Genomic DNA, 13,278 nt, shown 5'->3' on the forward strand with positions numbered 1-13,278 from the left:
CACTGCCATCCCTTGTTGCATAGGCACACGGTGCCCGTTGATAACAAAGTTCTGCTCAGTGTTTGAGGATCTGTATTGCAGGTACTACTGTCAGTGTACTTAAAGCCATAATAGACTGAGAGCTAAGAAAGGGACTTTATAGGATCTCACTGTTGCAGGCCATTGCATCAGAAAGGGAACTTGCTCCAAAATCAGATAATGTTTTTAACAACAGCAGCCAAAAGAAGACAACAAACAAGGCAGTCAACACCTTTACAAATGAGCTATTTTAGTATTTTTCACCAGATGTTAAGTAATAACTGAGCTTGTGCTTTTTTTTTTTTTTTTTTTTGATTGGAGTGTTAGCCTTGAATGTCAATTCCTTGTTGCAGGAGCAAGAGAAGCACTGGGTTGGTCTCTTTCAGACCATACGCATGTCAGTCATGGGGGACTTCCCACTTTTCTGACTCAATAGCTTGCAACTGTTGGGGATCTGATAAGTAGGAGAGCTGCTGGCAATCCTCTTACGTGCAACTGAGCCGAGGTAGGTGGCAGCTTTTTGTTCGTTCCCAGCTCTTCTGTAATCTTTTCACGCTTTCTCCTATAGGCAGGCTTTGAGGCTGTAGCTTTATTTGTCACCGTGTTCAATGTGGAACACGATGTGGATTTTTGGAGTGTCGCTTTGTCACTGGCTTGACCACATGTGATTGCGTGAGGGGTGTTACTGAATTTCCTTTCTTGCTCCTGCCTTTCTTAAGCATCTCCGAGTATTGAGGATGGTCTGGGAAGATTTGATCCTGATTAGGTGTACTAGCACAGTATTCAGCTGTTGGCCCACTGAATATCTGTTAGCAGCCTTGCTTTTTCCTATGCAATGCAAGTTTTCAATAGTTTTATTTGATATCTGAATTCTAGTGATTGCTGTGTCTCTGTTATGGATTACTGCTATCTTCTTTAATTAGCCCAACTGCTGTGTCTTCTCCCAGTGCGTAGTTTTGCCCTGTGTTAGGCACAGATGCCCTTGGAGAAATGTCTGCAGCCATTTAGTGTTTGGCAGATGGTTTGTTGACATTTGTATGTGGTGTGCACACACTTAACTCTTGTTCCAGCTTACTTACAGCTCACTTTTTTAGCAATGCCAGAAGTAGGGAATGTCTTATCTGGCAGCAGAAATAGAGGCTGGAATCAAAAGTATATGAATAAGAAAGATGGCTCTGGCTTTGCTTCTGAAGCAGCAACAGGACAAGGCAAATGCTCAGCAGTGCAGCAGTGGTTGGCTCTCCGCTTCATGTTTTCTGGGCCTCGTTGAGGTGTGTGTGCTGAGGGAATATGGGAATATTTGTGTGGGAACCTGTCTACAGCAACCCTGTGTCCGGTGCTCACGGGGTTGGGGTAGGACCCTTGCAAAGGCTGAACGTGGGGCGCAGGGGGGATGGGTGAGACCTTCTGCAGGACTTGGAGGAGGAGGTTCCTGCAAGAGAGCTTGGGTTTCTGAAAATTGCATTTGGGGATTTCCAAATTTCCCCAAGTTTGTGGGAAGAAGTTTCCTAGGTACATCTTCCAATGCCAGTAGAAAAGAAACTCCACATTTTTGGATCTAAATACTTTGTGTTCCTTATGCCGTAAAAAATGACATAAGTATCTCCCAGGAAAAGGAGGAGGGCCCTTTCTCAATCTGCTTTTCCACTTTACTATGGAATTCTAGAAGAATAACACTGAGCCAAGATTGGAGTCATTAGAATTCAGCATTCTAATTCTAAATAATGAAATAATTAGATTGCTGACAGTGGAATATATTCCAAAATCTTTACTGCAGCATTCCGTTGGCTGAAAGTCATGAATGACGATTTGAAGATAAGGAGATTCAAGGGCAATATGGAAATAAACTCTTAGTCATGGAAGCCAATATTTGAACTCCTTGGCTTTCCAGTGATGCTCTTGCTTTACAGTTATGAAGAAGAATCATAACTTTATATATCACCAGTGAATGTGTTTTAATTTTACTTTTTACTTCATCCAGGCACAAATGTTTGAAGTCTGCCCTGTCTTGTCTCTGTAAATGGAAATGTAGTGAAAAGCGTAGATTTCTTGGAAACCTTTGACTCGTAAGCTGTAGAAGCCAATGTTAGAAAGAGTCTTGTGCTGTATTTATGCCACTGTTGTGACAGCTGAATGGTCCTCATTATTATTTCTAAATTGTGCTCGCTGGTGGGTGTTCAAGCTTAATGTCTGTGAATGAGTTTTTTTGGTGTTTGATTTCGGATCTTTTTCCCCAAGAAGTTTCCCTTTTCAAGATGGAGTTGAAGCGTGCAGATTTAAAGGCAAAACAAACCCCAAACAAAAAAGGAAACCCACCCATAATACACATGCCCTGTTTCCCCTCCTTAAAGCTTGCATCCTGGAAGGCATGAAGTGCCATAAGCTCTCTTTGCTAGTAGCCTAAAAACAGGTGGTTATGTTTGAACGTGCTTCCTGCGAAGTTGCAAAGTCATGAGAATATCCGTGTGGATTACAGCCTGCTTAAAAGTTTGCCTCTTTCATGTCCGTGCAGCCATCTGGGTAAGGTCCTGTAACAGTTGGTGTGAGCTGTGCAGCCACTGGAAGCAGTAGCAGCAGTCTCTTCTAATTACTTCCAGCTCACGTTAGGCTCAATCTCCTCCTTTGATTCAAGGTAGAAGGAGGTAAGTGAGTGTACTTAATAAATTTACGGGCTACACCGGGCGTAAAAAGAAAGGACCTGTGCGTGGGCCTGCGTGTAGCATAGCTAGCTTGAGGTGTAGGGATGATTGCTGACGTTTTTATTTCAGCTCTGTGCTACCCCAGGACCACAGCCAGTTAAACTGCGTATAAAAACAGCCCTTCAACATCAAGTCAGCTGTTTCTAAGGTGCTAATGACCCCAAAGTTTATTCTTTTTCCCCTTGGGGTACATGGGGGATTGGTTTAGAAATCAGCATTAACTACTGGAGAGTTATGTTTCTGTGAGAAATATATCAGTGGGTATAATGGAGATTTGCTTTTCTTGTTTTGACTAAGAGCACGTATCCCTGGCAACGTGCTGGATGGTGAGCTGCTTTGTTGTATTGCTTTTTATTAGATGTGTTCTGTCGGTATAGAAGAAAAGTTATGATCTTGAAAACAAATAATAGCTGATCTTGTGCTGTTGTCACAGGCAGACCGTTCTGGTGACTTGTTAATGCAGAGATTTGGGGATAAATTGGGTTTGCGAATGTCAGCATGTAAAAATGATTCTCTGAGCCCTCACTTTTTGCACAGAGACTTAAGCATTTCTCCAAAGATTCTGAAAAATGTAATCCATATATAATAGTTTCGAGCCCCTCACTACAAGGAATCATTGAGGCCCTGGAGTTGTGAGGGGTCCTGGAGCACAGGTCTTATGGGGAATGGCTGATGGAACTGGGATTGTTCAGTCTGGAGAAGAGGAGGCTCGGGGGGACCTTATTGCTCTCTACAGTAACCTGAAAGGAGATTGTGGTGAGGTAGAGGTCAGCCTCTTCTCCCAGGTAACAGCTGTAGGATGAGAGGGAATGGCCCCGAGTTGCACCAAGGGATGTTCAGGTTGGACGTTAAGAAAGGTCCAAAAGGGTGGTCAGGTGCTGGAATGGGCTGCCCTGGGAGGTGTTGGAGTCACCGACCTCAGATGTGTTCAAGAAACATTCAGATGTTGTACTGAGGGACGTGGTTTAGTGGGAAGTCTTGGTGATAGGCGGACTGGGTGATCTTGGAGGTCTGGCTGGTGAAAGTGGGTAGCAGTGATCAAGACAGTGAAACTTTGAGTCAGTGAGTAGTTTTCTGCCTGTGTACCTAAGAGGGAGTTAGTTGAGATATCAGTAGCAGATTAAATGATTAATAAATATATTTTATAGAAGCTGCAAGCTGCGATATGAGTGGTATCCTAATGCTTACTACTTCAGTGGGTCTAAAAACCTAAGTTTTAAGTGTGAAGCGGGGAATAGGCAAGTCACCTTTCTCACAGCTGCACTGTGAGTACAATCACATGACAAACCTCTGGGCACTAGACTTCATCTTTGCTCCCTTCTGCTGGTACAAGAGAAGCAAAAAAGTGCATTTGATTTACTGCGATTGATAAAAGAGAGTAGAAGAGCTTTTGTTTCTTGGTTGCAGATGAGGTTACTTGTAACAAGAAAGGAAGATACTTTTGAAACAGAAGCCTGCATTCTCCTTCTCATTAGATCTCATTGTATTATTTCAGATGCCTAGTGAAACTTCTTTTAGCCGTCTTTAGGCCTGAGAGGGGTGCTACTAAGTATGCAAATGGTGGAAATAATTGCTTGTCAACTGCATTACTATTTTAATTTTCCAGATGTTTAGTCCAGTAGGGGTGATATTCTGCTTCTCAATCAGCAGATTGCTCCTACTGAATTAGGAAATTCCTTCTGCATCATTTTTTACATTTTTCAGTTTAGGGATTGCTTTTCCATCCATGATGCCTGCTGTGATGTGGAGGGATAAGCGATTTGGCTTTTGGAGGAGCAAAGTCTAGTTGTATTCTTCCAAGAAGGTTTTATCAAATCTCACATCTGAATTTTAAAAGTCAGTTCTGGAAGATCTGAATATGTTTTACCATTCTTTTTACCTTCAAGCAGACAATACATATGCAGATTTTTCCTTTTTTCCTACAGGGTCAATTAAGTGTAATGATTTGAATGACTTCTATTTAGATGAACTTTTAAATAACCCTATTTTCCTTTTGCATTTTAGTGCAAAAGATGATATTGATATTGATGCCCTTGCTGCTGAGATAGAAGGTGCAGGCGCTGCAAAAGAACAAGAGCCTCAGAAATCCAAAGGCAAAAAGAAAAAAGAGAAGAAGAAACAAGATTTTGAGTAAGATTTTTTTCCTATCCACGTTATTTTATTTAACCTTGCAAAACTTCATTTACTTAAGTACCATAACTTTTCCTGTTTTAGTGAAGATGATATCCTGAAGGAGCTGGAAGAACTGTCACTAGAGGCACAAGGAGGGAGAGCTGAGAGGGAACCTTCTGCAGGAAAGGTGAACACTGTGGGTCAAGGGGAGACTATGTAATAGGAAGTAGTTGGGATACGAGACACTTCCATCCTGGAAGAGTTAGTTTGTGTTCTGGTTGGAACTCCTAAGGAAGTTAGTGGATATTTCTTCTTATACTTGTAATAGTAAATGTCAATTGTGAAATATTTTACCCTAAGCAGTGTCTTTGTGTGATGATCATCATTCGAACTCAATCAGAATAAATTTTAACTGTGGGCTGAGTGTAGTACAGTCAGCAGTCATAGTTACTGCTTTTCAAACTTTGTCTTCAGTAAGAGAAGTTTTTCTTGACGTCTGTGAATGCTAACTCTCAAAAGCATGTTATTTCCCATGGCTGATTTTATCATTTAATTACCAGGCTGAAAATGACAACGAAGATAGCTTATCAAAACAGGACAAAAAAAGGAAAGGAAAGAGCAAAAAAGCCAATCTTGAGAATGACTACGACAGTGAGGAAATGGAAGATAAAGATAGAAAACCTAAAAAAACTCAGAAAGCAAGACAAGACGTACTTTCTGGCAGTGATGATGATGATCTTGAGATTCAGCCTAAGAAAAACAAAGGGAAAACTCAGAAATCAAACAAAAAGCATGAACTGTCAGAGGATGAAGCTAACGTTAAGAAAAGCAAGGAGCGTGTGGGGACGTTGTCTACAGGTGAGAGCGGTGATGAATCGGATGAGTTCTCCCAGCCTAGAAAAGGACAAAAGAAAAACCAAAAACCAAAGTCCACTGCTGCTATTGGAAGTGGGGATGAGGAAGAAGAGTCATCGTTCAAAGTAAAAACGGTAGCTCAAAAGAAGGCAGAAAAAAAAGAACGTGAAAGGAAAAAACGTGAGGAAGAAAAAGCCAAACTGAGGAAACTGAAAGAAAAGGAAGAATTAGAAGGTGGTAAAGAACCAGCAAAGCCAAAGGAAGCTCCAAAAAAAGCTGAAGAGAAGGCTTCTCCTGATGTCGCAGCAGCCCCTGGCCCTGGGGAAAAAGGAGAAATTCCTGCAGGAGCAGAGGGTTTGTAACGTGGTTTCTAAAACTGTAATTTAAACATGGTAGTTTTTATCAGGAGACCAGAGTATTGACAGGCTGTGCAGGTGATTTGTTGCTTTATTCTAAATCTGGAGTAGTAATCATTTGGTAGCCTTGTCTTCCTCTTTGTTGGCTGACATGTGGCTATTTTTTCTGGCCTGTAGTTTATTCAGGTACGGGTGTAAACAAAAGCCAGATGGTGAATTCTCATTACCACATGTATGTAGCAGTTCTGTAATGTAAACATAATTTTTCTGCTTAATTATTGTTAGACATCTGTTACATTAAGTCTTCAGGCCCTGTCTTTGTAACATAAGAGACAGTTCCATTTTTTTTTATTATGAAGTGCTTGTATAGTAGCCTCTGAAAATGTTCCTTGTTTGGAGTTAGTTACAGTGTTGGAAATACTAATTGCATTTAGAGTCTTTACAATTTCTGGGGTCTTTGATCCTCTCTCTTCTTTCTGTAGCTGATGACAATGAAGGGGACAAAAAGAAAAAAGACAAGAAAAAAAAGAAAGGTGAGAAAGAGGAAAAGGAAAAAGAGAAGAAAAAGGGGCCCAGTAAAGCTACAGTTAAAGCTATGCAAGAAGCCTTGGCTAAAATGAAAGAAGAGGAGGAGAGGGCAAAAAGAGAAGAGGAAGAACGCATACGACGACTGGAGGAATTAGAAGCTAAGCGCAAAGAAGAGGTATGGCATTTCTTACTCTGAGGACAGAGTAAGGGTCGACTTAACCTGAACTCTTGCTGGTATGCAGCTTCTGTATCCGTCCTTAATATGTTTTCTCATCAATGGAATAAACACACAGCTTTTGTGTGAAGCGTGCTTTAAAATCTCTGCATGTTTTTTAACCTTTCTCTAGGAACGATTGGAACAAGAAAGGAAAGAAAGAAAGAAACAGAAAGAAAAAGAGAGGAAGGAGCGTCTGAAGAAGGAGGGAAAACTTTTAACAAAAGCTCAACGAGAAGCCAGAGCCAGGGCAGAGGCTACTCTTAAACTACTCCAAGCTCAGGGTAAGTTATACTGCTGTTTTTAAAAAAAAATTAAAAAAAATCTACTTTTCACACCCCTTACTCCTCTTTGTATTTTTTATCTATATTTGATTGTATACTGAGTAAATCTTTGTAAAGCTGGTCTGGATCCTCTTGTGTTAATTTGTGTACTCGCTTAAGCACATGCATTATTTTGCTTGAAGTCAGAGGAACAACATTATCTCCTTACGTTTGCTTTAGGAAAGGGATATATGGAAGCTTTCCTACTTATCAGTTAGGCAGAATCTACATCTCCCTTGCAATGAAGTAAATGTGTTGTAATCCTGCATTGTCCCTGCTGACTTGTTCCTGTGGCTAAGGAAAACCCTCTACTCTGCTCTTGTGAGGCCCCACCTGGAGTACTGCATCCAGGTCTGGAGCCCCAGTACAAGAAAGACAGGGAGCTGTTGGAGAGGGTCCAGAGGAGAGCCACAAAGATGATCAGGGGGCTGGAGCACCTCCCCTATGAAGACAGGCTGAGGGAGCTGGGCGCGTTCAGCCTGGAGAAAAGAAGGCTGCGGGGTGACTTCATTGCAGCCTTTCAATACCTAAAGGGAGTCTACAAACCGGAGGGGAATCAACTCTTTGAAAGGGTAGATAACAGCAGGACAAGGGGAAATGGTTTTAAGTTGAGGGAGGGAAGATTTAGGTTGGATGTCAGGGGGAAGTTCTGTACAGAGAGAGTGGTGAGGTGCTGGAACAGGCTGCCCAGAGAGGCTGTGGATGCCCCGTGCCTGGAGGTGTTCAAGGCCAGGTTGGATGGGGCCCTGGGCAGCCTGGTCTAGTATTGAATGGGGAGGTTGGTGGCCCTGCCTGTGGCAGGGGGGTTGGAGATTCATGATCCTTGAGATCCCTTCCAGCCCTGGCCATTCTGTGATTCTGTGAGAGAAGAGAATTCCAGAGGCTGAGGAGTATTCCTGTTATATTTGTGAAGAACCAGTGTCTGACTTTTTGCTGTTAGGGAGCGTAAAGGTGTAGAAATGTCTGTAACTGGTGAAATGAATCTTTAAACACACGGTAAGTGGTGGTTTTTCTTCAGCCACTGTTGTAATTACTAGAATTCTTCTATCTCTTTGCTGCCACAACCAGATTTTTCTCAAAGCAGCACAGTTAATTAGGTGGGCACCTGAAGGAATTTTGAGATTTCAGGAGGTGTAGCGATAATTAAAGGAGTTTATTTTTGCACCAGACTTTTGTTTATAATTGAATCCTTTCCAGTGTTACAGTATTGGAAGGTAAGGTGATGACTTGAAATTGCCATTATTTTAATACTTAGAGCTTTTTTCTTTCTCCTTTAAGTGGAGAAAAACAAACAAAAACGCCATCAAACTATCCTCAGAAATAAAAAGCAAATGAAAAAAAGAGCAAAAGACTAAATTCTGTCCTGAACAACCTTAAGCTCTTAAGAAGAGATGTGCATCTTAACTGTTCCAGTTTGCGTGTCATTTTCAGACACTCATTTTAAATGCATTTGAGCCTAGCAGAATTTGCGCTGATGTATGTTAGTTAAACTTGAGGTGTGTGTGTTCATCAAATCCTATGGAAATTTGATTGATCAGTGTGTTTTTTTTCTGTTAGTGATGTAACTTCTTTAGGAATGGTCAGAGTATCTGAAGAACTGCATTTAACAGTGCTCAAATTCTACTGCTTTTAAAAATGAGACTGCTTTTTGAGAGTTAAAATCTGCAATGATCCTACTTTCTGCTCTTCTCCTCTGTCATCTGGCAACTCTTGAAAACTTGTTTTCGTTTAAACTAAAGGAAGCAGTCACCTGATTTATTTTTCTGCAGTATTTTATTTTTTCCTAACAATGTTTTTACAGGTGTTGAAGTGCCATCCAAAGACTCTGTGCCAAAGAAGAGGCCAATATATGAAGACAAAAAGAAAAAGAAGCAGCAGCAGCCAGAAAATAAAGAAGGTGTGGTTTGCATCTAGGAATACTTGATAAATTAGTCATGCTTCAGGAAATGTTTGTGGAATAAATCAGCTAAAGCTGTATTAATTGCACTTCAGAGTGCCTGCAGGTTTCTTATGTCGTTCTGTAGCTATGCTTTTTTTGTTGTTGTTTTTTAGTCTCCAACATAAGTAATATGGCTACCTACCACTTCAAAATAAAGAGCTGAACTGGCTGCCCATCAGAATTGCAGAAGTTTGGTTTCTTTAATAGAACAGTATAGCAAGAATGGGTGGTTTGTTCCTTAGTACCGGTTCATTCTCTCTTGTGTTTGTAAGAAAGAGGCTTTTTGTTGTAATGTTCAAATCAGCGGTGGTTGTCATAGCTTGTAACTGAACTTTCACATGAATGCATGGAAGGCCAGATGTTTCTCAGATGAGCTGCACACTTTGACTTTGTTTTAACTGAGTATATGGGACTTCAGTTAGTTTGCTATCAAATAGAAATCTTATTTACTTTAATAGCTCAACTTGAAATGAAACTTAGATGTGAAGCTGAACGTCTGATTCTGCTTTGAAGTTTGGCCTTCTGAAAGAACCTGGAAACTAATTTGCTTCTTGCAGTTTCAGAAAGCTTGGAGGTGACTTCCCCAGCTGAAGATGCAGTAGAACTAGAAACACTGGTAAAAGAAGAGTCTCCTCTTCCAGCAGAGCCAGGTTAGTAGTAATGCTAATAAACTCAAAGCATGCAGGGGCAGTACCACACGGCAGATATTTGCTGTTTTCAACACTCTTCCTCTATACCTTGTTGGGTAGGAGCTGAGTGGCCATCCATTCTTGAGGCAGCTGCCTTCCTTTCAAAGGGATGAACGGATGGAATTTTGTGGAATAAAAAGGCATGAAGAGTCAGAATGAGATTGTAAGGGTCCCTTATTCTCGGTGAACTCCATGTTCAATTATGTAGGCAACTGTGTCATATAGGTACATTCAGGGCCCTATGATTAGCTCCCTTGACTTTTCATTTGTTTTCTGAAAGGTGTTTTTTCAGGTGTGATGTGGGAGTCAGAGGGAAATATGTTGCTTCTCGTGACAGCCCCGCAATCTTCAAACTGAGAATACAATCACCATGAAGTGTTCTGTTTTCCCAAGTGCTGAATGCAGTGAATATGGATTAGCTTGCAAAACTGAGGTGGAATCAGCCTACTGAGGGATTGTTGCTGTCATTTTTCCCTGTGCACAATATTTACTTTGGCAGAATAGCTTAATACTGGACTTCATTCTCAGTGAGGAGACAGTTTCAATTTTTACCCTTATTCTTAAGTCAGGCAAGTAGTGGCAAAGTTTCCAACTTCGTAAAAATCAAACTGAATGTGTACTCTAATTCTGGCTTAATGTATCTCTTGAAAGAGCAATTTTAGTGCCATAATAAAAAGCTATCTGGCAGGAAAGCAGTTCCTAGCTAATGTTACAGCAGTCTGGAATTAATTCTTTCTTTATGTTAAATTTCATGACTGTGTGTTGTTCTATGCCCCTTTTGGAGAGTATTAAGAATCTGCATTTTTCCATTTGTCTGTTATAAGAAGAGACAGCAGCTTTTATCTGATCGAGCTCCTGCTGGAATGAATTAATTTAATTTGGAATTCCTGATGTTGCATAATTGTGTCAAGGCACCTGGAGTCTTAAAATAGCACTTTCTGTAGACGTTTCATACTAATTGAAGACTACAAGTGTGGTGGTTGCAGCGTTAATTTGTTTCTCTGTCACTTTGCTACGCATGGCTAATGGTTAATTGTGCAGCTTCTGTCAGGAACGTGATTTTGGTAGAAGTTTGTGAGGTGTATATGAGGCAGGCACTTGCATGATGTGCAGGGAGCAACTGCATCAGTACTTTATCTGGCTTCCAAAAATAAGCTGTGCTAGGCAAAGGTGATAGAACTGTAAAATTTACGTGGAGAGGACTGAAGTTTACGTGTTTCTTAAGCGTGCAGCATTTTTCTACTTAGGGAATATGGAGATAATTTGTTATAATTATGGTAGCAAACTTGTAAGTTTCAGCAGTCCATGTGTCAAAGGAAAGGTCATCTTAAATTTCCTATGTTGGTGTGCTGTTTCTTTTCCTCTAATGTTGGATTTCTTCCTTTTCAGAAGAAAAGGAGGAAGAAGAAGAAGAAGATGCAGGCTTAGATGACTGGGAAGCCATGGTTAGTGATGAAGATGGAGAAAAAGGTGAGCATGTAAATACTGAACGGATGTATTTTTTTCTGATTAACAGTTGTTCTCAGGGCTTCATTTTTAGTTTGTATGGAACCAGGAGTGTGCTTAGACTCCCCTTCTCCCACTGTTAAATAATTTGCAAGGCAAGCGTGATAGAAAATAGACATAAGATTGTCTGTTCATCAAAGGCAGAGCTTTCACTGACTGAACAGACATGGTTCAATGCTCCCCTTTGGAAATATACGTGCACTTATCACCTAAAATATATCAGTTGGATATTTTTATGTTATTGGCAGTAAAAAAGTAATAAAATGCCCTCCTCTTAATGTATGTTTTCAACCTCATTTGGGAGCCAAGAGAAACTTTCTACTTGATACTGTATTTCTCTAGTAGCTATTCCAAACCCCTAATGATTTTACTACAGAAATCTGGCAACATCTAGGAGAATACCTTCAACACAGGTTCTCAAAGAGGTGAGAGACTGAGGTGGCCTGAAGGTTAGCATGCATGCATTACAGTAAGTTCTAAGTACCTTCTCTCCTCTCCTTTGAGAGGCAAGCATAGAAGAGTTAACAGAACATTGATATTCCTAAGCATGTATGCCAAAGCCTCTATTCTGTCTGGTCAATGGCAGCTTCTGTTGGGCTTGTTAAGAGCTGAGCAAAAATGTAGGGGTAATTTCTCAGATATTTTCCTCTTCTGTTGGAGGAAAGATACATTGCTGTGGATCTTCCAGAACAGCAGTTAATTACTGTAGTTAGTGCTTCCACGATCTGCCTTTGTTGTTGAGATCAAGAACTATCCAAGTCTTTTTTTTATTTGCTCAGCTGTGGACACATCGTATTTCATTGCTAGTGTGTGCTCCTATGGTCTTAGGCTGTTCTACCTCAGAGTACTAATGGCTGCTAACCTTTAAAATCTGTTGCTACTACATTGAGGAGAATGCCTCTATTCCACTTCTTGCTACTTGTATTTGAAGGAACTGCCAATGTGATGTGGAGAAAAAAGCCTTCCTGGGAATTAGATCTAGTCTACTAATAAGCTCATGGACTTTCAATGTAGCAAGGAAACATTACTAATCTCAAAGAGCAGTGAGCCTACTAGCATCTTTGTAAAGAGAACAAGATATAGCTTTAAAGAGTGTTTGTTATCTTGTCCTTTGTGATTTTACAGGTGTGGTAACCAGGGAGCTTTCAAAGAAAGAAGATTACTTGCAGATAGTTCTTGTTTATTGAAGAATCCCTTTGAAAAGTATTGTTTCTTAATTAGGAATTAATTAGGTCTAGGGAAATTTAGAATGAGATATGAAAAGTAGTAGAAAAGCTCAGTTGTTCTCATTATTTCTGTTGCTTCAAGATACCTTCCTGATCACTGAATCCATATTGTGTTGAATTTGGAGGATGGTTTTGTTTAGAAGTGGGAGTGCATCCATTCCTTGTTGAAGTGCACAGAGCTTTAGAAAATGTCACTTCTCAGAATTTTTGCAAATGATTTCAAATGGAAGTGTGCTGCTGATATCATTCCTCCCTCCAGCCCCAAACTTACTTCGCAGGTTCTAAACACTTTAAATCAGCAGCTCTGAACATGAAACACATTTCATATTTGCAGTTGAGAGATGATCTTGCATTGCATTTCTGGGGTGGAACCTAATCTCAGTCCTCTCTCTTTGGCAGCAGATTCAGTAGACTTCTTCATTTCTTTATGTTGATCTCTCCCCTGGGAACGTGAATTTAAGGAAGTTCTTACTTTAGATTTTATTTTTTGATAGAGAGCAAACCTGTTCACATTGAAGTCAAAGAACAAAATGAAGTAGATGAGGAAGAAGAGGAGGAGGAAGAGGACGAAGAGGAAGAAGAAGAGGAGAGCGAAGAATCTGAGGATGCGGAAAGCGAAGGGAGTGAAGATGAGGATGAGAAGACTTCAGATGAGAGGGATGCAGATTCCCAAGCTACTGGGAAACAATCTGGGGAAAGAAAGCCCAGCAAGGAAATCAGCTCTGATTCTGAGTATGACTCAGATGATGACCGCACTAAGGAAGAGCGCGCTTATGACAAAGCTAAACGGAGAATTGAGGTATTGGGATGCAG

At 40.7% G+C, this 13,278-nt stretch overlaps 2 protein-coding genes across 2 annotated transcripts in view; one reads left to right on the forward strand and one right to left on the reverse strand.

Annotated features, from left to right (window-relative positions):
* Window positions 1-13,278, reverse strand: part of LOC128071816 (lysozyme g) — a 157,265-nt gene that overhangs the window by 38,988 nt on the left and 104,999 nt on the right. The window lies entirely within an intron of this gene.
* EIF5B (eukaryotic translation initiation factor 5B) overlaps window positions 1-13,278 on the forward strand; it is a 32,469-nt gene that overhangs the window by 7,497 nt on the left and 11,694 nt on the right. The window contains exons 2-10 of the mRNA XM_052664883.1: window positions 4,722-4,847; window positions 4,932-5,016; window positions 5,390-6,038; window positions 6,523-6,743; window positions 6,916-7,066; window positions 8,907-9,002; window positions 9,602-9,694; window positions 11,123-11,203; window positions 12,960-13,264. Of these exons, the coding sequence (XP_052520843.1) occupies window positions 4,722-4,847; window positions 4,932-5,016; window positions 5,390-6,038; window positions 6,523-6,743; window positions 6,916-7,066; window positions 8,907-9,002; window positions 9,602-9,694; window positions 11,123-11,203; window positions 12,960-13,264 (1,807 nt within the window). The remainder of the gene's footprint in view (window positions 1-4,721; window positions 4,848-4,931; window positions 5,017-5,389; window positions 6,039-6,522; window positions 6,744-6,915; window positions 7,067-8,906; window positions 9,003-9,601; window positions 9,695-11,122; window positions 11,204-12,959; window positions 13,265-13,278) is intronic.

The sequence above is a fragment of the Tympanuchus pallidicinctus genome, unplaced genomic scaffold, assembly GCF_026119805.1.
Source record: "Tympanuchus pallidicinctus isolate F22 unplaced genomic scaffold, pur_lepc_1.0 scaffold6, whole genome shotgun sequence".
Lineage (NCBI taxonomy): Eukaryota > Metazoa > Chordata > Aves > Galliformes > Phasianidae > Tympanuchus > Tympanuchus pallidicinctus.